The sequence below is a fragment of the Apaloderma vittatum genome, unplaced genomic scaffold (genome assembly GCF_000703405.1).
Source record: "Apaloderma vittatum isolate BGI_N311 unplaced genomic scaffold, ASM70340v1 scaffold3491, whole genome shotgun sequence".
Taxonomy (NCBI): Eukaryota; Metazoa; Chordata; class Aves; order Trogoniformes; family Trogonidae; genus Apaloderma; species Apaloderma vittatum.
In genome coordinates, this window is record NW_009697270.1 from 9,647 (window position 1) to 35,899 (window position 26,253).

The 26,253-nt window shown below is 40.0% G+C and overlaps 1 protein-coding gene across 1 annotated transcript in view; it reads left to right on the plus strand.

The window, feature by feature from the left end:
• Nucleotides 1–261: 261 nt before the first annotated feature.
• The window catches only part of FHOD3 (formin homology 2 domain containing 3), a gene marked incomplete at its 5' end in the record, with an annotated part of 75,351 nt that continues 49,359 nt past the window's right edge, over nt 262–26,253 (plus strand). Inside the window, 5 exons of the mRNA XM_009877565.1 lie at nt 262–396; nt 3,717–3,767; nt 8,218–8,432; nt 15,978–16,277; nt 19,879–20,768. Of these exons, the coding sequence (XP_009875867.1) occupies nt 262–396; nt 3,717–3,767; nt 8,218–8,432; nt 15,978–16,277; nt 19,879–20,768 (1,591 nt within the window). The remainder of the gene's footprint in view (nt 397–3,716; nt 3,768–8,217; nt 8,433–15,977; nt 16,278–19,878; nt 20,769–26,253) is intronic.

The window sequence follows — 26,253 nt, forward strand, 5'->3', positions numbered from 1 at the left end:
TATTCCAGCCTTTTTTTTTTTTTTCTTCCTTTACAATTTCAAAAGTCCTTTACAGGGTTCAACTATCGTTTCTAAGCTCATCACAGTATCTAAAATCAGTTTAGCAAGAAGACAGCCAGTGCTTTGAAGCATCCACACATAAATATTGCCACGTTATTCTGCTGGTTGGGATTATGTTACTTGCTGAATGATTGCTACTCATTTTTTGCCAGTATAATCAATGAAAGTGACACTGAGAAATCTGATCCTCTTTCTCTGCAGGCCAGCTTTGGGTGGTCTCCTTACATCATCTTTTCGGCAGCACCAGGAATCCTTGGCAGCAGAAAGAGAAAGACGACGTCAGGAGAGAGAGGAAAGGTTGCAAAGGATAGAACGTGAAGAAAGAAACAAATTCAAGTAAGAACCAAATTTGCTCTCAATCTATTTCTTTAATTTGTGATGGATTTGTAAATCAATGAGATATTCAATTGCAAAAGAATTTAATTGATGAGTAGTTTGTGTATCTCTTTAGATACCTTTCTCACCTAAGTTTCTTAAGAACTGATATATTAAAGACATAATGGTGAGTTTTGGCATTTAATAAACCAGCAATTTTTTTAAAGACAGCTCTGTATTTGCCAAGTACACTGCCTGCATATCTGAAGAGGCCAGGTTTTATTAGCTAATATACTCCTCAAAGTATAATCTCAGTGGGAAATAGAGTTTGAAGATGAAACAGTGGCAGGAAAGCGTTGAGAAGGGAGGAAGAGACAGCACTGAGACATCCTTTTTGCTTTTATGTTCTGCAAGGTAAAAGTATTTTGCTGTCTCAGCAAAATACTTTGCTTGTGTTTTTTTTACTCCCTTTTCCTGCTTTTCTGAACTTGTCTATTCTTACTGGAAGCAACAATTGACAGAAAGTTCAAACCAGGGCCAGACAAAGGCCCCAGCTGAATTTAGGACTCTCCGTTTTCACTCTGAGAACATACTGTGTGCTGTGGGATCCCTGGGTGTGCTGCCTGAGGGTAGCAAGAGACAAGCCCTCACCTCCTGTTAAATCCATGCCTGGAAATCCCAGCACGGGCATTAGCAAAGACTGCAGGGGGCTTAGGGTGGATAAGGAGCCTATAGGTGAAGCATTTTGGCTGCTGTCTGAAGAGTGTACGTTAAGAAACCAGTTTGTTTCCTCATAAACCAAAGTGAAACGTAAACGTGTTTTTAGCAGTTAGAAGACATAATGTGGTAATCTAAAGAGCTGTAGGATAAATGTTTCATAGCCTTAGAGTTGGTATTTATGGAAAAGATGGTACTGGGTTTCATGTGAGTTTGTTTATTAGTATGCAGGATTGTTTTCACTGTAATCATCTCTTTAGTAAGTGGAAATGGTCTGTGTCATAGTGAATTTGGAAAGAGGAATAACTTACTAGTGGTTGGTTGGTTGGTTGAAGGAGATACTCTCCTGGCTCCAGAAGATAGCTAGTTTAGAAGAAAATGAGGCGGAGGGAAGGTGAAAGAGCACCATAATAGGATCTTTGGCAGCCAACAGCTGCCCAAGTTCTTCTGAAACAGAAACAATCAGGTCTCAGCCTTGAAGCCTTTTCCAAAAACTCTCTCTCTAAGTGGTATCGTCAGGCTGCAGCAGGCTACTGTGGAAAGCCAACATGATCTTTCAGAAAGTAGACTCCCAGACCAGAAAAGCCACCAGGACACTTGGCAGCTTGACCCGTTCGAATAACAGATCTGCACATTTCACTAGAGATTGTAGCTGTTCTGTCACTTAAAGAACTTCCTTAAAAGCAGAAAAACAGTTTTTAAAAAAATCTTCATCTTCGTCCTGTTACTCAAGAGTCAGAAACTGATTACCTAAACGCCATGACGGTGTTGCATATTTAAGATGACGATATTTCAGTGCCCATTGTTTTCTAGATTTGAGTTTGCTGGTCACTCAAAAGTTGTAACTTGTGTTTGAGTAGAGGGTCCCCAAAGCCACTAGATTTTGCAGACAGACAGGATCCCACAGCTGATTAAACAGTCTGACGGCAGGAGGACAAAGCCACAGCAGTCATGGACAATTTTCTAAGAGTTCTTGGGATTACATTATCATATCATCAGTCTGGCTAGAAACTCAGTTTCTGAAGATGTATTTTTGATTTAAAATAGCACTTGCAATTCACAGGCTTTAAACCCGTGAGCAGTACTGGATTTACCATCATGACTCATTTGTTATCTCATTCTTTCCAACTTTGCTTTAAGAACATTGCACTAGATTCTGGCACCATTATTGACAAATCAAGGATAATTTAAGGGAGAGCATCACCAGTTGTGAAAGTGCTTGGTTTTAGGAGAGACGTTAAAAAGCTTCATAAGCTTTTGGTAGCAGAAGGAATACTTTGCATAATGAACATTTTTCTCAGTAGAAGGACTATTGTACCCATTGGATATATAGAACAGTATGTCCTAAAGTGCAAGGGTTATTCTTCAGCTGTAGGGGAGGGTGGAAGTTGTCAAAGGGGAAAGAGGAATTTTAAAATTTGCCTGCTGCAAAATTCCTACTTTTTTTTTTTTCCTTGGAGTTATTCCCATAGCTACTGTAATTTGAAACAATACTCTGAAATTATGGTAGAAGTATAACCAGTTCAGGGATTTAAAGGATGTGAAGATAGCCTGTATGTTATTCCCTGTTCATGGACTTTTGAAGAGCACTTGCAAGCTGATGTTTCATAGCTATTTGTGTAGTAGATGGTAAGTGATTCATTAGATGACACAATATAAAGAGAAAAAATAGTGGTTTATTCATAAATGGAGTAGTTCTGAAAATCTTTCTCATACTCACAGGTTATGCTGTGGATAACAGATAGGGTGAAAGTCTCATCAGATTTGTCCACTGGATTCAACAAATTATTAAAAATATGTTGTAAGGAGCTATGTTACTGTGATATTGAGGCTGGCTGGGCATTCACTGGTTTCTGCTGTGCTCTGAGTTAAATTTGCCTCCACACTTACAGATGTGACAGGCCTGCCTGAAATTACAGAGCTCAGGTGTCCAGCAAAGTTGACTTGGCAAAAGCTAAATATACACCTTGTTTGAGGACCTATGGGAGGGGCAGCTGAGATGGAGGGATGTTTGTATCTAAAACTCAGGGTGAAAAATGAAGAAATGAAAGATTGTTACCTGTCTGATGATCCTGTGTGTGCCTTGTAAGAGCGAAATATTGCCCTACTCAGTAATGCCAGTTCACTGTCCTGTTTCCAGCTGTGACACCTAAAACACACTGCGGAAAGATATATTAGAAAGAAGGTCGGTATTGTATGTTTCCTGCCTTGGGCTAGTCTGCCAGATACCATGGTCACTGTTTCAGGGCATTGTAGATGGAGCAAATGAGGAATGGTTTAATAGTCACTAATGTGCCTGTTCATCACGGACAAGTCCACTTCATTGTATCTAATTTCAGATACCAGATTTCAAAATTTTGTCTTGTTGTTGTAGGTCTTTGTATAATTACTTGTAATGACCTTCTGAATAGCTGTATTTGATGTACACATACCTGTAGTGTATACATGGATAAGTGTACACACAGACTTTTCAGCCTTTTTTACCAATTTTTCTTGACCATAGCCTTCATTGTCTTCAGTCAGCTTGTTTATACTGTTCTTGCCTTCTCCTCCTGCCGTTACACTTCTGTTCCTTACCTCGTTTTTCTGGTTTCCTCTGTAATTTACTGCAATTCTCTTTTTAGCCGCGATTATTTAGACAAGAGAGAAGAACTAAGACAAGCGAGAGAAGAGAGGTTTGTATATAATGCATCCATCCTTCCCTTTGTTTGTTTGCACTTCATATATTCTTTTTTTTCTTTGCATTTTTAATTCTGCATGCCCAGAACACTTTTATTCCAAAAGAAAGTAGTTGTTTCATTAAAGAGGAGAATGAAGTCCAGCTGTAAGCACAGCAGTAAATGAAGAGCAGTGGGACTGGAATGCATGAGAATGATTGATGATCTATCTTTTATCTATTTGTGTGGGAAATAAGCTTACTCCATTTGCCTCAGAAACTTTCCTGAATTTAGTATAGTTATAAATTGAATAAGCCTGTCTTTCTTACCCAGTGGGTCTCAAACTTTCCAGAGGGTCAGAAGAGGCAACTGAGGATAAAGGAAATTGGGGTCACAAGTATTGCAAAACTGCAGTCGCGGACTGATAGAAACGGTTCTGATCCGTTCCCAGGATATTTGTATCTTTCAGGGCCAAGTGTTCTTTGCCAATGTCTCGGAGCATCCGCGAGTAAATTATAAAGCTTAGCAGTGTTTATCATTGGGGCATTGTTTTATTTAAATGGCATATTTAAAGGGACTGAATGTTTGATTTGTTGTTTGGGTTTTTTTTTATTTTTTAAATTCAGTTGAATAGTTTAGAAATTGTAGATTGAACTGGGAGCTACATGCTTATGAAAGTACATTTTTCAAGGAATACTCGACTAAAGACCTGTGCCTTTCAGTAGCTTCATCACTACCTCCACTAGTAATTACACCCTGGAGGGAGCTCTTGTTTTTACCTGGAAAATATGCACATTACTGAGCAAATAACAGATGAAGAATCATCCAGATTGCTTCAGCTCTGCTTTTATGATCCTCTAGAGGTTATCCTCTGGAGATACTTTTGGATTGTCAAGATCTGGAATTACATTTTCAAAATATGAGAGCAGCCATCTCAGAAATTGTTGTGCTGCTTTGTGTTTGTTTTGGTGAGGTTTTTTGTTTATTTTTTGGTTTATTCTTTTCACAAAATCATCGTGCAGAAGGTAGTTAATTTCTTCAAGTCTTATCTATTGTGACTGAAGCAGCAAATATTAAAAAAATATTTTGATGTCTCTAAAAGTAAGAAAAGGTAAATGGGCTTTCCTTTTTCCTTCCAGCCGAAACAATTACAAATAGTTTAAAGCATTTTCTGAAATAAGCATCGTACACTGATTTAGCTGAGTAAAACCTTTTACAGCAACTGTACTTATCAGCAAGATTTGAAACAAATTAGAAGCAAGCTCTCCATCACTTTCAAGTAGTAAGGGAGCATGCCAAGTAAACTGGAGTATTTTTGGAGAAGTCTTCATGAGTATGGCATCACTGCTGTGCAATCTGAGACAATTTCACTGGTTATTAGGAACGTATCTTTATCCTTAGGGCTCTTTTGAACTCAAATGTTAAACTATCAGTTCTTCCGCATAAAGCGGAAAGGCACGTGTTTGCTTTGACAGCACATAAATATTGGAGAAAACTTCTGTAAGTGAAGTCTTGTACCAGTAGTCCATTACATTCACCTTCTGTAGCTGTGGGGGGTTTTTTGGAAACACCTTTGCACAAATGAAGTTTCAGTTCCTATAGCAAGTTGCATTTTGGCTTATTTTATGAGAATGTGGAAAACACAATGCCAAGATACTAAAATCTCAGCTAAAATCTGGATTCCACATTTTCTCTGCATCGGTTTGGAAAAGTAGAAGGAGATAATCTTGAGCATATAGGAAAATCTCCATTAAAAGCACTGATTTGTCTAAATTCTATAAACTGTTTGGAACATTCTGAGTGCTACCACATTACCCTGGAGATCCAGAATTCAGGCACCCACTTTTCTAGTGGCTCTGGGGTGGCCTTGGTATGAGGGAGAAAATTTCCTGCAGTTTCAAGGGGTCTGAGTGTAACTGAGCACCATTCATTTTGTGCTTTTTGCTGTTAACTGATTTGAGGATGTTTTTACTTTGCTTGGTTGTGTGTTTTCCAGTGGTAATTCAAAAAAAAAGCCAAAGAAAAGTGAGCTCTCAAGCACTCTCTAATATGATTTACAGCTCAAAGGCTTTCCACCCTATGACTTTGTTGGTACATAAATATTTTAAACTGTCCTCAGAGCATTGCTGAGAGACCTAGAGATGTTACAATGATATTTTCATCTACTTGGTAAGTAGAATGTCATATTTATGAGGTATACCAAATGGGTAGCCCATAGACTTTAGGCTCTTTGTCTACAGAGAAAAGTCAGCACAGGCATGGTAATATTTCTGTGTTTCCATGATTTAAAGGAACATATATGTAGGGACAGTATGTCAATCCTGTAGTAGGCGAACTAATTGCAACAGAGTTTTGGTAGCTCATCCTTTCAACTCCATCAGATTTTGGTCTTTATGAGAACTTGTGTATTTGATGCTGGCATTCATTTGTTGTGTATACATTAGGCAGAAACAAAAAATAACATACATAAATGTCATTTATCAAATATGAAGTGTTGAAAGCCAATTCTTGAATGTTTTTTATTTCTTAGTTTAGTTGCTATATCTGCTTATTAGGTAACTAGTTATACTGATATACTGCCATGAGGGCTGCTGTTCTGTCTCCCTTTTTTTCCTCTCAGATATAATGAACAGACACATTCTGAGAAGGAACATCTTGATAGTAGTCCTCTGTTTTGCTGGTTAGTTGTGCAGCACACAGCTACAGAAGCTAAAATATTAAAGCAGCTGAAAAAGAGCTGAAGACAATAAAAACCTCACCCCCTTATATATAGAAGGATCCCTCCGTATCTTTCTAGTCTGTTGGCAAACTGCAAAACCCTTCTTGGCAGCAGCCAGTTGGGCTGTAGCTGTTTGAGCTAAGTGATCATTTTGAATGGCTCTTTCTGCTCCACTTGTGAGGAGGCAGAAGGCACAATATGTAAGTGACCAGCATTAGAAGAAAGACTGGTTTCACAAACTGTAACAAAACATTATGCTAATGCCAGTGAAAGGCTTTCTCCTCTACTGAAAAGGCAAAAATCATTCTCAAGAATTGGCTTCATGTTAGAACTGTAAACAGTTCCTATTTTATAACCATACAAGTATGTGGCTTGTTATATTTTCATCCAGAGTCTGTAGGGGTTCCTTTTCGTGCAGAATTTGTTCAAAGCTTGTGCATACCTCTGGAGGAATAAAAGAAAATGAGCTTGTTCTTCATTGTTGCTGTTTGCAATAAAGTAAATTGCCTCTGAAAACACAAGGACTGCTCTTCAAAGACACGTTTCTGTGCTTTCTATGAATATTTGCAAATTTGCATGCGTGTGTGGCTACCACGTGTAGTAAGCATGTTCATTAGCACATGTGACTGACTTCCTTACCCTGGCTGGTTTAATACACCTCGTACAGTAATTCGGGCTGTCATTGAGGCAGAAGGAGGGAGGAGAGGTGTTCCATGTTACGAAGCGTTCACAATGGTGGGCTACAGGAGGATGACCACAGTGTTTCAGGGACATAAGTAGTAGTCTTGATTAACCTATTTAACAGTTCACTTGTGGGTAAGGCAAACAGTTTAAATCCTGATCCAGCTGTATTCATGAATTTATTCCTTAGCAAATAATGATGGATAAAATTAGCAGACATCTGGAAGAGGCACATAATTCAAAGTTATTTTGGTCGAAATGTATAAAGCACACTATGAAGAATATGATTGGTAGCTGGTCTTAATAAACAGTTAGTGAGTTCTGCCTGCCTAAAATGCAAAACAGATGTATCTTTGTTCTTTTAAAGTGACTTTGATGAATAAACTACATGTGACGTCAGGTCCAAGCTATTGGATGTCTGAGTCCGACAGAGAAATTTTTTAGAATAAAAAAAGGAAAACTTTCCATTGTAGGCTCTGGAGAGAACAAAGTAAATTCCAGTGCATTGCTCACAGAGCAAATAGAAGCAGGTTCAGAGACTTCAGATAGTCAATCCAAACATTTATTATTGGTATTATTTTCAGGGAGATCTGTTTTTGTCTGCTGCACTGAACCATTTTCCTCTCCTTGCAGCAAGTCTCAGACTTTGGCTATTTGCATCACTATTAAGGGGCTCTGGCTTTGGAGGTGGTGTTTTTTTTCCTTTTTTTTTTTTTCTCTTTTTCCCTCCCGTTTTAGTTTTGGAAGAGGGAGGGCTGGGAGGAAGGTGAAAAGGAGGACAGACAAATGCTTCCAGAAGGAGAAGGACTATGCAGACACAAAACTGTATCTAAAGACTCTTTAACTCTTCTGGTTTTTGCTTTTGATTTGTCATGAGCCTTTTAACATTTTTCAGGGTAATAGTCTTTGCTTTGGTGTGCATATTTTGGCAGATTGAGCAAGCAGGCAGTTTAGTGCTGTACCCCTCGTGTCAGGAAGTCAGCTCATTCTCTGCAGGTGTTTCATCCATAAACAAGCATCAGCCACAGGCTTTTTCTTTACGGAAACCCTCTGGAATTTAACTTTCAGATACAAATACTTGGAGAGGTTGGCAGCGGAGGAGTATGAGAAGGAACTGAAGAATCGGAGTGTATGCCGAGGCAGAAGTGAGCTGTCCTTGAATCTGAGATCTCCTTCAGCTCCATCCTCGCCTGTACCCAAGTGTGTCAGCCCAGCATCCATAGAATTCTTGGAAGAGTCGAAGACCCCTTCCACCCCTTGTGGGACCCCTCAGCCCTCAGAAGGTAAGTGAAAAGGTAGACAGGGAAAAGAGTGGTGATTTTATCATCGTTTCTCTTGGGCTAGCAGTGATTTTTGATGCATGACTGTAAGAATATAACTTCCAAGGTGCCAAAGAAAAGGATCTTAACATATTGTCTTATTCTGTCTTTCTAAATTTCCTCCTTTTTTTGCATGGATTTGGATGTTTTCTAGTCTATTCAATCAAAGAATACACTGCAAATTGTTGCTGTGATTTATATTATCATTATCTCCTCCTATTAGAATGGAGTAATTGGAAAATACAGCATACAGAGGGTCTTAATTTTAACATCATGTTCCTCATATATTAGAAGTTACTGAATACTAAACCAACAATATTCCTGCCAGCAGATTTTGCTTATGTGGATTCCCTGAAAGAAATGCAACAGATGAGTGCCAAGATTATAATAACTTTCCAGCAGAGCATAGGCTGAGTGGGACAAACAGAAAAGGTCTGGAATTGAAGGCAGAGAGGGTATGTTGGTTATTTTTAACACCAACAAATACTCTTAAAATTGTAGCACAAGTAGTAAAGTACTTAAAAGACACCGCAAGCAATTAGTAAAAAGGAGATTATAATTAGAGTTTGCACAGTTGGTTTGCTGTCATAAAATTTATTGCTGTACAGAACAATATTTTTTGTGTGTGCACGTCATTCTGCCACTTGCATCATGTACCCCTCCTTCAGTCTGCAAAAAAAACACGCACCGTACAGATTTATATTTACGCCTCATGATGTTGCATTAACATTGGGAGCTAGAATGCATGTTGAGGGTGAATTATCACCATCATTCATTTTTATTTTATTTGATTTCCTGCTATGTGCTATTGGTGATTAATGCATTTGTAACTTGCACTGCTTGGTTTTATTGAGTGTTATGGCTGGTAGCATGCTGTAAAGCAACGCAATTTAGGAAAAAAGTTGCAAATACTAAATGCTGCATATGTTTATCCTCACTATACTAAGTAAGTGAAGTTTATTTAATTTAGGTTTATATATTTTCCCAGTCATATTCCCAGTTTTCTTGTCTGACACCTTAAAACTCTCAGTGGAATGATTTGAACTTAAAACACATGAATATTTTTCTATTACACTGATATTCAGAAACATCCAGGTGCCCATTTTTTTTAGCACAAGACTGTTTTCTAGAGCAAATAAGCTGGATTTTTCCACCATTAGGATTTCAGAGCTGGGTAGGGAGCAAGTATCTCTTTTATGATGATTATTTTAACATATTTCTCCTGGAAGCATTAAAAAAAAAACCCTGCAGCATGAAATGGAGCACAATCCATTTGGAGAATACATTTGGAGCAGGTGTACAGGGCAACTTTAGGCAGCAAGAATATATGGCAAAGCTATCAATACGCAGGTAAGGCAGGACGTCTTAACTAAAACTCCGGGCAGTATCAGTAGGCTTCAGAGGGCAACACCTGAAAGCCTGGTGGATGGACTACAAGGAAGAACGTATGAACGGGCAGGATAAACCTCCAGCCTAGGGCAGCTGTGGGCAGATGGCCAGGACAGCAGCAGAACAGGGCCCTGAAATCTGCATACTTCAGTGGGAGCTGTGCATAAGCTAGGACTGTTGTTTCAGGCCTACCAAGAGCATTGGAAAGGTCATATGAAGTAATGAGCATGTGGGCAAGGCAGGCTCTCTCGTCTGGGATGTGGCCAGATTGTAGGATATCAGCCAACTGCTGGCAGGCTTGTTTACCGGGTTTGTGCCATGGCCTCTAGACTATTACCTGAGTTTCTTATGCTCTATAATGAATTAAAATCTCAACTTTTACTGCTCTTAGGAAATCATAGAATCATAGAACAATTCAGGTTGGAAAAGACCCTTGGGATCATCGAGTCCAACCATTAACCCTACACTACAAGTTCACCCTTAAACCATATCACTCAACACCCCATCTAAACGACACTTGAACACATCCAGGGATGGCGACTCAACCACCTCCCTAGGCAGTCTGTTCCAGTGTCTGACCACTCTTTCTGTGAAGAATTTCTTCCTAATGTCCAGCCTAAACTTGCCCTGTTGCAACTTGAAACCATTCCCCCTGGTTCTGTCCCTAAATACCTGTGAGGAGAGACCAGCACAAGCCTCTCTACAATGTCCTTTCAAGTAATTGTAGAGCATGGTGAGGTCCCCCCTCTTCATGAAACTGAACAGAGCCAGCTCCCTCAATCGCTCCTCATAAGGTCTGTTCTCCAGGCCCTTCACCAGCTTTGTTGCCCTCTTCTGCACTCACTCCAACACCTCGATATCTCTCCTATACTGAGGTGCCTAAAACTGAACACAATACTCAAGGTGCGGCCTCGCCAGTGCTGAGTACAGAGGGACAATCACCTCCCTTCTTCTGCTGGTCACAAAATTTCTAATACAAGCGAGGATGTTATGAAATGTTATGAATCTCACTTACTAGATGCAGAAACTGAGGCATTAATGTGCTTAAGCTCATTGTAGGACAACTGAAATAGAGCCATGGACAGGAGCCAGATTACTTGCACCCCAAGCAATTACTTTGAACATGGGGGTCACCATCTTCCCAAGCAAGGATGAAACTGCAGGAGGAAAACATTTCCTCAGTTCTGTGCATAGGACCCTCCAAAGACTGCAAAAACAGTGATAAACAGGTGTGTGATATTTGTCTACAGAATTCAGAACCAGAAGTCAGGTGGGAAGTGTGTTCCTCTCCTAGCAAAACAATAAGTGTTTTTCAGATTTATTTTATACCATTTGTGCTAAAGTATACTTTGTCCATCCAGTATCTACTGAGCTTCAGAAGGAAATGGATTTTGTCTGTGGAATTGTATCCCATGCTGTGAAACATCTCAGTATCATTACCCAATACATTACTGAGCTGAAGTGTTTTCTCCTATAAAGCAATTGGTTCCACTAAAGTAATCAAGTCTTGTAAGACTTACTCTTGTAAAACTTGGGCTATGGCATTCAGAGGAAATGAAGGCAGTCCCATAACTGCAAAATGGAACTTAGTATTTTTTTTATCAGAGCAGCTACTTCCTCTTTTGTAATTTTATTGAAGAATATTTTATGAAGTGCACATGTGCAGTACAGGAGGGCAACAATAAAAAAGACATCTCTAAGGTCAGTCCACAAAGGAGTGGAGATGAATCTTTCTCTGAGAGGAGCAGCTTCAGGAAGTTAGCAGGCCAACCCAAGTGCACAGAGTGGGCAGCAGGAAGCCTTCTGAACATATTAGTAGCTGAGCAATGTTCACATAGCACCTAAAGTATGACCAGTGAAAGCATCTCAGCAGATGGAGAAGTACATGAGTGCTTGAGGGTGCAGTGAGGACGTTCCAACCCCAGTTGTAGAGCCAAAAGACCCATAGTACAGGAAGTCAGAGGAGGAACTGGGGTGAGGGACAAAGAAAGGCTATTTCTGACTTGATGAAGAAAGAGTCAGCTCCTTACTCGTGATCTCTCTGTGCCACTTCTTACCATCACAAGGAATGGGAAGAAAAGAATTCAGTAGGGATGGAGAAAGAGAGTCCCTGCTGAATTCCCAGCAAGGAGAATCCTGTGCTGGAGGAAATGAAGGAAGATAACTAACACTTCAAGTGACGCCCGAGTGATTGAACCAAGATGGCTTAGGTAGATGTAGCCATCTTCAGACTTACTGTATGCCTCTGAAAGAGACACTTGACATTTATATCACCCGTCTCCAAGTAGAGAGCAGAGAAAATAGATGAAGATGCAGTTGCCTAATCTGTTACCCTGAGAGGAAATTAGATGTGCACCCAGAGGGGTGTTTGTTCTCTCTCAGGGCTTGTAAGATGGAAGGGTTGAGTTCTTATCAGCAGATACTAGGGATACAACATCTCTTCTCTGCTTCAGAGTTCATTTATAGTTGAGTGCCACAAGAAAAGTTGTTTCCTTCCATGTGCTTGTATAGCATTATAATCTTATAGGCATATTTTTCAGAAGGGAGCAGTTTGCTCTCCACTCTAACCTCTCACTCAAAAGAAGGCTGTGACCAGCATCTAATCGGAGTGTAGTAGATCACATTGCTAAAGCTTTACTTGATCGAGTCTTGAAAATGTCGAATGTGGATTGCACCATCTCTCAAAACAACAAAATACTTACACATTCATTGAGGGATCATGCTGCCATCTCTTTTCTGGTGAGGTTACCCAGCTTCTTTGGGAGATTTCATTCTTCCGAGAAATCTTCACATTTTTTCCAATAATAAATTTTTAGAGATTAAGTTCTGGCAGAAAATGAAGTGGGCATATGACTCAAAAATTAGTCCTTAAAGCCATATTCAGTTTTCCTCCTCCTGATTAATACAATTGCAAGCAAACTTCTGCTCATTTAAAAACCTCTACTCACTCATTTGTTTTAATAGCAGTGGGGCAGGGAGGACGAGGAGAACTGGGCAAGCTAAGCCCTGAGAGGAGTGTGAAAAATAGCAAATGTCAGTGAAAAGAGATGACCTGTGCTACTGAATCTGGCAATCCCAGCTTGAGTTTTAAGAACTCCGTATGTGTAAGAATTGGGTGGTTTTTCGTTAAAAAATAATCTGTTCCTTGTAATGGCATCATATTTCTTAATTTCTCAGGAACAGCACCTTTGCTGTTGATACTTTTTTGTATGACCATACTTGCCTTCCCTGAGTTTCTGCACTCTCTGTCAGCAGGAGTCTGAAGACAAGGGACAGAGCCTGGTCCATTAGTTAACTCTTTTGCCACATACAAAGTTGCCACTTAAAGTAGTGTTTTGTCTGGTGTGAAAGTGGATCCAATAGATATGGGACTGAAAGTTCCAGCACATTTCAAATAGGCCACCACTAAGCATTCACTAAGAACTGTATTTTTTAACATCTTTAGAAGGGCTCACCAATAGCAGCACAATGGTTTACACAATGAAACTGCAAGTGATGGACACATGTTTAGCTTGCTGCCGATGTTCTCCTGCTACTATTTTCTGACATTCTTAGTTTTTAAACTGCTTTTTAAGAGACATGGTACTGGACTTAGCTCACTATAAGTTTTTTGGGTTATAGGGGAATTGTCTGATATTATCCAGAGAGAGAGAGAGACTATCAAAATGAGTGTCAACATATCTTTTGTTCTAGAAGTGCTTAGATTTTGATACTCCTTAAACCCACAAGAGCAGCATGTGTCAGCCTATTGCTCTTGACTCTGCAATATATTAGATTCTGATAAGATACAGCGTCTTTCTGGTATGTGTGGAATATTCCTTGTTTGAAGAGTATCCAGGATTCTTCTAAACATTCTTATTTTTTCAAGCACTTCTTATGTATCCCTAACTTTATCCTGTTGAATTTTCAGTGTAGCTTCAGGATGACAAAAGTGCCATAAGCATTAGCAGTCCTGGTCACGTTTTAGTCAGCTTCTTTCTCCATGTGAACCGAAATTGATCTTTCTGGTTGTTGCATGAGTGCCTTTGTTTTTAGAGAGACACGTCTAAAATTGTACTAGAATTTTATTAGTATCTGTTATTTCATTATTATCTATTAGAATTAGAAAATCTAAAAACTGTGATTATTCAATGATGAATTGATGATATTTGTATATAAGGATCATACGCAGTGTGGCAAGCTCAGTCTTTCACAGGACGGTACCGTCTTAGTTCCAGGAACTCCTGAAGGATTCCTAAGCTTCCATCTCAGTTACAGTCAAATCTTGGCTTGACTTTAAAATACCTTTGTGCTATACCTACACACTGACAGCTGTGGTCAGAATCACACCACTGGGATTCAGAACGCCTGCCAGCTTCTTGCCAGCTCTCTGTAATTTTGATTCTCTCATAGGCAGTGGCCAGGGTACAGTCATGTGTGAGGTACATTTAGCGAGACAAAGCATGTGCAGAGCTGCTCGCATATCTAACATTACACCTTTAGATGCTCTCTGTGTAGAAGAGTCAGAAAGGCAAGCTTCTGCCTGGGAGTGCTTTCAAACATCTTGGAGGGGTTTAAGTAAGCATGGGCTATATATTAAACATATTATGTGTACATTTCTATTAGATGCATGTCTGGTTATTTAACTAACTGCAAGTTTAAAATCAGTTGTGAAAATGTAGAAGCTTAGCTCCAGTGAAATCAGTGGCAAAAAAACTTATTTGTAATTTTGTACAATTAAATTCTATGAAGCAAAGTGGAATACTGTGGTACTAAAGATTCATTACTGAAAGTTAGTTTGAAAACCTGTGTGTTATTTTAAACATAAGCACAAGCACTGTCAGAAATCTTTATTCTTTGTGTGGGTGTCTCAGAAAATAGGATAGGCACACAACTTGAAACAATCTTAGGAAAACCTTATGGCCTTCGTTATTTTGACTTGTGCTTTCTCAGGATAAATCTATTTACCTGATTCCTAGAGGACTGAAATGTTTGGATTACAGTCCAGTGTGATAGGTTTTTCCCTTCAAAGATTTGTGTAGTTCTTGATGTCTCATCATATATCATGTGATCCAAAGTCCATGTCAAGTCCATAAGGCTCTTTTGCAATATTGTAATGAAAAATAGTTTAACAGAAGGGAAAAAAACAAGTATGACTTTCTCATGGTAGTTCAGCCACCCAACACAAGTTTTAGTACAGAAGTTTGGCAAGTATGTAGAAGTAACATGCATGCCCATTTTCATCACTCTTGCATGGCCATGTCAGTTTTCAGAAAAATGTGAGCTGCTTGATGTGAATATGTGTGGATGCTCTTCAGTTTCTTTGCAGCATGCAGAGAATATTTGCATGTGAAAATCTGCTGTTATAGCCAAAAACATAAAGGTGAATGAATTGATTTCACTGTCACAGAAGAAGAAAACAAGTGTACTATCAGCAGTGTGTGCTGTGTGACAACTGATAAAAAAGCTCATCGTATGCCATATGCCAACCAATTGGAAACTAAATTTGTGCCATATGCCAAGCAGTTGGAAACTTTGTTCAGTTTTGATGTGGCTATTCTGAAATAAATGTGCATGAAAAAAACATATGTTTTTTGTCAGCCAAATGTTTGACAGTGCCATTTCCAGACTGTGCCATTCAACTGTATTAATAAAACTAATATTTGTATTTTTTTGTTAAAGTGTTCCTCATCAGGTGAAAAAAGAATTCTGCCAGAACCTAAAGAAAATTCAACCAAAAGCCACACTTCTTTTTGCTTTTTAAAAGACTTCTTCCTTCCTGACTCTGTCTAGGCACTGAGTTGTCAATGCCATGCTCAGGTGGGATGCCCATTTTCTGCTGGTTCGTTCAAATCATTATGCGAATCCGACATTCCAGCTGTGGAAGTATGTATAAAAACAGTGGGCTGGCTCCAGGCAGCAAGCGAGGGGGTTTGCCAGGCGGCTCTCACGTGCAGGGCTGTCGTCGCACAACATTCATCAGTCTGTTGCTCTGTATGTTCAGCATGCTGCGGACTTGCTTTTTGTTTTCTTTCTGTAAGGCACTCGTGCAACTTTCACGTCGCTCTCATTTCCAGAGGTGAGCCTGAGATGACTACGTTGTTTAAGTGAATCTTTTTTTCCCGTTGTTCTTTCCACCAGTGAGTGCCAGTGAACCCGAACCAGAGACAGAGACAGAACCAGAACCAGAGCAGGAGGCTGAGGCCGAGCAGGGAACGGAGACACCCAAGGAAATAGAGGCTTCAGAGGTGGGACCAGAGAGTGAGGTGGAGCAAGGACCAGAGAGAGAGCCAGAAGAAAGTGCAATACTCAGTGAAAAAGAGAGGCAGAATGAGGAAGTGAATGAAAAAGACAACTGCTCTGCATCCAGCATATCCTCAGCAAGCAGCACTTTAGAGAGGGAAGAGAGAGAGGACAAGTTAACCAGTGACAATGAAACTGGTAAAGTGAAGCTTTTTCAATGATGAAGAGTTTCTGGTGCTAAAAAAATGTTAACCTAGCAGTACTTGTGTTGTGTTAATTAGCTAACAAATGCTTTGCGCCTATCTAAGACTTTCTTCACCATGGCCAAGTCTGGTCTACTCTCTGCTTGGAAATCTGCAGACTATGATGGGGTTTCTGTGTTTGAGGAACAGTAAAGCCTTTGATTTGAGACCATTTTCTTCTCCTAAGATTAATATATTAACTGCTGAATCACTGTGCTGCAGCAACTTGCATCTCTATCTCCCAGAGAATTTGGGACATAAAACAATGAGACAAGGGGCCATGATGACATGATTTGTCATTTGTCATTTGACATGATTTATGAGATTCCAGATACCTTCTCTCCTCATTTCAGTGGAAGAGAAAGAGCAATGAGGGCTGGGACATTTGTTGTGTCCCTCCAGCTCTCCTGTCTTGGTCAGGCTTCAGAAAGCAGAGAGAGATACACAGGAGCTGCTGAAGATAGGTCTGGACTATGGCCATCTTCAGCTCATGTGGAGCAGGCACATGAAATAGACCTAGTCTGGAAAAAACAAGTTCTGTAGTGACCAGTAGTTCTGGTCACTACAAATATGCTGCTAGCCTGCAAAACACCTTAAGAACCAGTTTTCTGCCTGGATAGAAGATGACAACCAGAGCTTGTCATACAGCACATAAAGGGAGGAAGTAAAAGGCAGATTTTGATCTTTATTGATTAGTTACTCTTTTCACCTCTTTATAGGGAGATAAAGGAATGTGGTGTCATTAGGGCATTTAGTTCCCAAGTTTTCTTAGGGCTGTACAGTGGAGTGTGTTGTCCTAAGTTTTCTAAATTCTGGGTAGGAAAACAAGAATTGCTTCACCGTATGAAATAGTCTTACCCTTTCCTGACAGAGGAGAGGTAACTCTGAATCACAAGGATTACCTCACAGAGGTTAACTGCCAGATTGTACTGTTCACGTTTAAACCCTATCACATCTTTTATCTGTGAAGCGTTCTGCTAATTTCATTCTAAATTTAAGAACTATCTTCTTTTCAACCAGAACCAAAATTAAGTTACTTGGAGTGATGTTGTACTCTTGCAGAATTGTCATGGTTCTGGAATGTAGATGGATATAGATGTAGGAAAGGGACGGGACAAGTGGCAAATGAAGGATGTCATTACACTGTGGCATAGTCCAAGATAGTCCAAGTACAAATAAGGGAGAACAGGTTCCCCTTGTCTTTGTCTGTTACCAGCTTGTTACCACTCTACTTACGTGCTTATATACTTTCTGTTTAAATTGACCTAGGTTACCAGCAGAACAAAGATTTATTAGAATGTGTGAGGTAGGAGGTCTCTCATAGTGAGTTGTTTGCTCTCTAGCTGGTGAGGACATTTGGAAAGGAAATGAGAGTGCTTTCTCCTCGAGTTCTCACATTCCCAACAATCAGTTTGCTGTTTATGAGGTGGCCTCTAGATGCATTAAGGACAAAGAAATAAATCCTTTGATCCTGACTCCTCCGTTGTTAGCCATCCTGCTCACTTTGGCTTCCAACAAGTCTTGTTTCTCCAATGGTATTGCAAAGCTTTACTAGCAGAGAGGAGCTCAGAAAAGGCCGTGAAGGTAGCAAGAGTCTTCACAGTGATAATGGAGCAGATAGAGGCAGGCTTGGGGAATCCAAATTAGAGATTATGTCTGGGGAAATTTTAACGAGCAGTTTTGCAAAGGATAAAATCCTGGAGGATCTCAGCTGGTGAAACTGAGAGCAGCTAGGTCACGTGGGATTTGTAGGCAGAACAATCTTGAACATCTTTGAAGGAAAGACTGGGAGTAGGGGGAAATCCTCTCGCAGGGCTCAGATGGGTAAAATCTATGGTGTGGGGAAGGAATTGTCTACTCATGTTGTCCATCAGGTGAGAAAGCAATTGCATTAATAGTGCCTAAGGAAAGATAAGTAATAGACACCAAGTGGCCTGCAGCAAAGTAGAAGGTTGTACCCATTGCTGAAAAAGATTTCTTATGTCTGAGGTTAGACCTCTGGACACTTTTTAAAATGTGGTTTAGAGGTTGATCGGCATAGAGGTGAGTCATTACTTTGTCCTTTGAGACCTGTCCTACATTTTAACATAATATTATTGTAAATGAGTGAAGGGGTTGTGGAGCTTTGGATGTGGGTCTCACCAAAGGGACACCTTCTCAGAGCATAGAGCTAGATGTCATGGTAAGAAAGCAACTTTGTTGTTGAAGGAGGCAATAGAAGGTGTTTAAAACTCTAAAGTATTGAAAAAGGTGGGAGCATAATGGGAGAAACAAAGATAAAGTAGAAGTTTAAGAGTAAAGGGCAGATGACAGGTATAAAAGAAAATTTTTGACCACACGAAACTAAAAGAAAGGCAGGCTAGCAATCAAAATAAAATGTGTTTAAGAAATAAAGTTTATAAAAAAATATGTAGGTAAAATGTGTAAAGACTATGGGGAACAGAAGGAATGTCATACAGGAAATTCAGTAAGTGTGAAGAATTATCTTTGCCCGTGTTTAATCACTTTATCTGATGCCCACTGGAAAAAGAAGCACCATAATTTTTGGACACATTATCCACATTGGTTAAGCAATATTATATTCAGGGAAATGTAGATGAAGAGACACTTACATCATTTATTTTTACAATTTGACCACTGTAGTTTGCTATTTAAGGTGCTGTCTCAAACATGGTATTTTGCAGATTATTGTTGAGAAAAGCAATATTCAGAAAGCTGAAGCTTCATTGCAGTGACATGTTGACTGATTGTGATTTGCAAAGAAGGCCATTAGGCTTTCAATGCCATCATAGGTTACAGGAAGGGTAACAGTGATTAGTAAGCAGCATTTTCAAAAATATTTTGTAAAGGTGCTCATATTCCTAGAAATAACTTTAAAAGCTGTGCTTATGCTTATACTTACTGAGTTGCCCTGAGAGCTCTACCTGGATATGCAGGCTGCTCTGTGATTCAAACTGTTTTGTGAAGATGAACCAGGTACTCAGCCAGGAGGTCTGAGGAACAGCCAGATGTGAAAGGTGTCCTCCTCTAGCTAGCAGGGAGGGAGGAGGAGCAGGAGGAGAAAGCAGTTACGTGTTGACCTTGGCATCACCCAGGGAAGATCTCTTTTATAAGGAAATTTTTCCAGAGTGGTTCTAGTTTATGGCCAGATGAAAAGTACGACAATAGCTTGTTTTGTGCCATTGTCATTTAAGCTCCATTCTGAATTACCAAAGGTTCTGAGCATTTGTGGGCTGTATAATATGGTGTAGTAAGTACAAAGTGAAACCTGACAGGAGAAATCCGAACCTTGAAATTCTGACAGTTATATAGTCCCTCCTGAGCTACACTGGTTATTTTCTGCTCCCACTTCTTTTTTGAGAATTACTCCCAGCCTGTCAAGATTGGGCCATATATCAGCACTGTCACTTATTTCAAAATTTTCCAAGCTACTGCTTACCCAGTTTCAGACTAATTGTGCATGTGTCCCCCAGTTTTTTTCCAGTGGGTTAAAGAGTGTTCTTGGTGCTCTGACTCCTTCTCCTTGACTCTTCCCATCCGTGTGTGTGTGATTGCAGGTCCGTGGTCACAGACCATTCAGGATGCTGGTGTGAATGAGCAGTACAGCAACATCCTCAACAACAAGCGGTTTATGCTGGACATGTTGTATGCGCATAACAAAAAGCCCAAGGATGAAGACGAGAAGGAGCTGGAGGCGAAAGAGGAAAAGAAGGAGACGGAGGAAAGCGAGGAATCGCTCACTAGCCTAGCCAGCAGGATCTCTATCCTTCAGGCCACGAAGCAGGCCAAAGATGAAAGTGTCAAAAAGATGGAGATTGGAAATCTGGACAACCAAGGCAGCGTGAAAGCCTTTGCAGAAAAATTCAACAGTGGTGAGCTGGCCAAGGGGACAGCTGTGCCTGAAGATGAAATCAGTGAACAGGTCCCCGAGAAAACACCAGCACAGCCAAAGAAGGAATCCGACTACATCTGGGATCAGCTCATGGCTAATCCTAGAGAATTGAAAATCAAAGACATGGATTTTACAGACTTGGGGGAGGAGGATGACGTAGATGTGTTGGACATGGATATGGGTCCTGGGGACTCCCTTGTTCCCCCTCCACCACCTCCACCTTCTTTTCTGGGTTTGCCTCCTCCACCACCTCCCCCGCTGTTTGGATGTCCGCCTCCACCTCCACCCTCTGCTAATTTATTGGCTCCTCCTCCGCTGTTCAGCACTCCTCAGGGTTTAGGGTCACCCCAGGTTTCTAGGGGTCAGCCAGCATTTATAAAGAAGAAGAAAACCATCCGTCTGTTTTGGAACGAGGTACGGCCATTTGAGTGGCAGTGCAAAAACAACAAACGCTGCAGAGAATTCCTGTGGTCGAAACTGGAACCCATTAAGGTAGACACGTCCAAACTGGAGCATCTCTTTGAGTCTAAATCCAAGGAACTGCCTGTCACAAAGGTACAGCTCATATTCACTTTGCTATTATTTTACTATTGTATTGGTATTCATTCTTACTTAGATCTAGATGATTTATGTTGTTTATATGAAAACAGTGGAAATTACCAAATGTGTTTCTAGCTTGGCCTATGATGGAAGATATTCCATGGCCTTAAACTAGGGAGATGAGTTTAGAGTGGTGCATGCGCCAAGCTGTCCTCCTGTCACAGGTCTGCTGATTCTGGGTTATCACTTCAGCTGGGGAATACTATCAAATTTTACATTAGCTTGTTAGTAGCTGAGTTCCAATGTAGGTATTGAAATCTGAAATATTTTCTGTTACATTCATATAAAGGTCAAAGCGTGATGATTCATATCTCTATATTTGACAATTCTTCACTTGGTAATATTTTCCTAATTGTTATGTGGAAAGGTTAGAGTATCAAACTGAATCAGCTGTAAACAGCCTACACGAGTCCTTTGTTCTGAAGGATCAATTTATCAGATGGACCAAGTTCACAGCTTAACTCTGCAGGAATGTTTTATACTCCTGAACAGGCCTATTTTAAGGCCTTAATTTGTACAATGTGGCTATCCAAATTTTATGATGGAAGCTGGTACAGGGAATAACCTCTGTAGCTAGGATTCCCTCTTCCTTAGTGTTGTTATAAAATAAATACACAAAAGCTGTTGATATGGCTGTTTAACATTAGCCTCAGCAACAAAAGGAAGTCATCTGTAGTTACGTTTCACAGGAATTTGCAGTAGCATTTGAAAAGTTATTAGCTTGAGCATTTGTTTTTCATGGCTACATAAACTCGTTCTTCTAAGCAGAGTAACCTATACCAGGGAAAAAATATTTTTTCCCAATTAAAATGCTAGTAAAAGATATCCAACTCTCTTACTTAAATCACTTATATGCTCTCTCTGTATGCCTAATATGGTTTATAGTGACATAAAACTCAGCCAACACCTTAAATATTTTACATCCCTTTGGCTTGCAAAACTTGTTGTATATAGCACATATATTATTGTTTGCACTTAATCTGGGGAGACTAGATACCTCACGGTCATTTGTCTAGGTTACTAATTTAAAATTTTCTAATAGTCATCCTTGCCCTTCTTGGCCAAGTGCAAACACTGCAATTTGAATAATCAAGCCTCTCATTAAGTACCTAGCAAACAACAGGTACATAAATAGATGGCTCGCGTAGATGCTGCTCAGTAAGTTGAGCGTGGCGCTAACAACACCAAGGTCGCGGGTTCGATTCCCATTCCGTCCCCATATGTTGCCTGATCTAGTCGAGAGGTGGCGTCCCTGGCGACAGGGAGGTTGGATTAAATGATCTGTAAGGTCCCTTCCAGCCTAGGCCATTCTATGATTCTGTGATTTTTTTTCTGACACAGATGTGTGTAGATCTGAAACGTATGGCGTAACAGCTCTCAAAACAGATTCAACTGATTATTCATTTGGCTGAGGCTAAGATTAATTTTTCTCTCTCATTCCTTTTCTGCTGAGGAAGGAATGCTGGTGACGTCGTGGCGTGTTAATTCTCTTCTCTCTCCCTGTAAAAAAAAAATCTGCCACAGATGGTTCATAGATGGAAGGAATGAGAGCATTTTCTTAGATCCATAAAACATTTAATTCCTTGTATCAAATGTGGAATGATGACATATTTGCCATTTCCAAATTTTAGTCTTTTGCTTAATGCCAGTATTGTAATTAATCACTCCGGCTGATTCTTAAACTTCTGTTCTCACCTGAAATTTTGATAGAATGGTAAGTTGCTGGAATTTTGACTTGTTTATTTTTCCAGTCATCCACTGTGCACGTTCCCAAACTACCTTTGGCCATTTTTCTTCCTTCACACTTGTTTCCAAAACCTGCCTGATGCTTTGGCGCAGCTTTTGGCTTCTGGCTGGAAGATGAGTGAGCAGGTTCCTTTGAAATTAGTGTAAGTCTGAGGAATGATTTAGGTGACTGCTTTCCTCTTGGAGACTAATAACTGCTCTCTGCATGAGACGTTATACTTTTGGCTCTCTTTCCACCTTGTCCCGTGACGCAGACATAGAAGTCTCATTGTCTCTGCAGAGAAGACAATGGTGACCAAGGAGTGCTGTAGTGGAAGTCTACCCACACTTCTGAGACTCCTACCTGGTTTTGGTGAATACCAGCAAATCTTTCAGGGTAGCAGATGGTCCTTAGTTCAAGTGAGAGTGGGAATAATTAGGCAGACCACGGAATCCGTAGAAGACTTGAGGTTTGGTACAAAGATTGCACTCAAATTAGGATAGCTCCTGCTTTTTCCAGACTGCTTGGTTTGTTTCCAGGGAGTACATTCCCCGTTGTGTCTAGTTTCTCCTGTCCAATGGCTACAATCCAAAACAGGTTTATTCTATAATATCATAAAGTCTGACTCACAGCTCAGTTTGGTTCAGCTGAAAAAAGGAGCGCAAAGCAACAAATCAAAAGACAGATCTCCAGATTTCATAACAGTAGATGGAAGCAGGTGCATGGAAAAGGAACAGTCCAGAAGGATGAGAGGAAAAGCAAAGTCAGGGGTGTAGGGGCAGGCTTGTCTCTATCCTGTGCATGTGCTCTCTCTTACAGCTGTAACCAATTTTACTCCAGTTTCTAATCTTTCGCTGTGATTTCCACAACACACAGCTATAAACAGCTACTTCCTGGCTCATGAGAAGTTTTTCATTAAACACAATAGACTGCAATAAAATAAAGTGGATTTTAAGTTGTAGCATATAATATGGGAGTTGAGGGGGAGGCAGGGCTGGGAGTGGACATTTTTGATTTTAGGAAAACTTGTGCCACACTGGACAACTTACATGTTGATTATATGTAGTGGAGGACCTTTAATTGCAGAATGTTTATTTTCTAGAATAGAGGGCCACGACATCATATTTGCCGATAAAAAAGAATTGATCAGATATCCCCTCCCAAGCCAGTCTAGAATTTCTTTCCTTCTCACTCCACCAAACAAAGCAGATATTTTAGCAAAGCACTTCAAAGTGTTTGTTTTTCTATGAAGAAAATGAAAACATGCAGAAACTACTAAATCAAGCATTGTTCAGGCCTTCTGCCATCCACTTGGTTCTGCATGTCATTTGAAAGTACTGTTTTGCTGACTCATCTGTAACCTATAAGATACAGTGATCCATCTTGTGCCCACAGACGTAAAAACTAATAGGAGGGAAAAATTAAGGAACATGTTTTTGTGTACACCTATATGTATGCTTAAACACATATTCCTTTTGAAATCGTTTGTTGCAACTTGAATAAATGTCAACATCAGTCATAAATGTGGACCAGAATTTCTGAAAAAGTTCATATGTATGTATCCTGGATAAAGTCAGTGGCAGTTGAATGATTCCATTTTAAATTACCAGTGTTACATCCTTGCTAATTGAGATAGAAATAAAAAACTGGCATCTCACTATTAAGGGATTGCCCATTTTTTTTCTGTACTATTGATGCAGATTGTTCTACAAGTTAAATACAGAAGATATTTCTCCCTTGATGCTCATATATAATTACTTATTTATATGACAACTGGAAAAATTATTTAAATTTTTCTGATTTTTGTGTTAATTAAAGCAAAGAGGTGTAATTTAGACTATGTACTCATCAGGCTGCAAATCACCTTCTGTGGCATGGGAATGGTTTTTAAATAAACTATCTGGACTACCCAGCCTTCACTAGAGCCAACAGAACCTGTCCAGTTAGGTCTTGTAAAAATCTAAACTCACTGTAATTGTTAATACGTTGCAGGAACATTTTTTTCTCACAAATTATACCACCTGATGTATTTATATTTTTTAATTTTGTATTTACATTTAGTAGTATAATATTTGGAAGCTCAGGGCTTATGTTACATACGGACACATTAAAATATGAACTCAAGTGCACTAATGCAATGTTCCCTCAAGCATTTGAAGTCATTCTGTTAATGAACTTAAAAAGCACAGTCTGAAGTCACCTACTGTTGTAATAGAAATTAGTAGTTGTAGCTTATTTTAACAGTCAGACACTTACACACGTGCAATTTCATTGCAGACAAGAAGCAGTTCTTTTCCTAGTGGTAGGGTCAAAAAGTTCATAGTAGTAAAATCCTTCTGTTTTCCTCATCCTTTTTTTTTATTATTTGAAAGAGATTTCTTTGTAACTCAGCCATCATCCTCAGAATTTAAGATCTCTTCTGGCCCTGTTTTTGAGAAAAGTTACTCTACCCCAAAATTTTGTACCCCATATGCAGTTATAACTCTGGAAAACACCTATGTGCATACATCCCCTATGCAGCTCATCTGTCTTTCATAACTCATCGTAAAGGAGCGAGCACACTGTTGCAATCGCAGTCGTCCCAGCGGTTAGCATCATATGTCCCCCAAATGAATATGTCTCTCTTGTCAAACTTAGTAGCTTAAAAACAGAGCTGTAGATTTGAGGTTTACTCACCCATACCGCATGTGGGAAGCCTAAATTTAAGTCCTTTCCCCCAGCCTTTTCCCTTCTGCATACATTCTTTGGAGCTGTGTAATTCTGTTCTGTGAAGGACAAGGTAAAAAGTGGTGGTTTAAAAAAGGTTTAGTGCGACGTAGACTCAAGAGGAAGCAGTCTCTGGTGGACCTCGCTTCTTTTTATGTGGTCTTGGCAACTAACTGTGGTCCTGAAAATGAGATTAATGGCCCTGGAAGTAAAAATGCCTGCTTTAAAGGAGAAGCTGCATCTCAGATCATTCAAGTAGCTCCTCAAGAAAAAGATGACTATCTTACTCAAAGGAGGGAAAGCTCAGGAGGGCTTCAAGGATGCTTTTAGGATGTTACAAAGAGAGCAATTTGACAGAACAGACATATAACAATTGAAACCAAATGTTTTCTTTGCTCTGCTGTTTACTGCAAAAACAGTCATTTCTTTTAACTTTAAAAAAACAACCCTCTTACTACTTTCACAGATCATACACGTGGTAGTCCCCAACTCCTGTAAACTGCACTTGCCTTCAATCTCATCTGCACACAGAAGTTGCATCATACCACGTTAATCGTGGAGGTATGGTGGAAGGGCTGTGGTGCCACACATGTGCTGGGCGGGCTGGTGGGACCGGTGGGCATAGCTCTTCTTGTGCAAACAAGAAACTGAGCTATGCCAGAAAAAAAGCATCTTTGTAATGATAAAACTGCATTCTTATTATGGGATGACCCACAGCTGGAGATACTTAATAAGATTGTGTTTACTAGCTTAGACAGTTCTTCCAGTGCAGAAGAGCATGTAGGGTAGGGTGTTTTTTGACTTGATGTCTGTACTGCAGACCCAAAGGTAGCGGAGAGCAAAGCTTCATGGTCTAAAAAGCAAACCTGAGCACAGGCTGAGACTCAGGCAGTGAGAGTCTCCTCCAGGGCTTCCCCCAAATCCGCAAGAGATGCGAGAAACACTGCTGCTGTAGACAACACAGGTGATTCCCTGTACTGAACAGTTGCAAAAGCCTGGAGAAAGGAA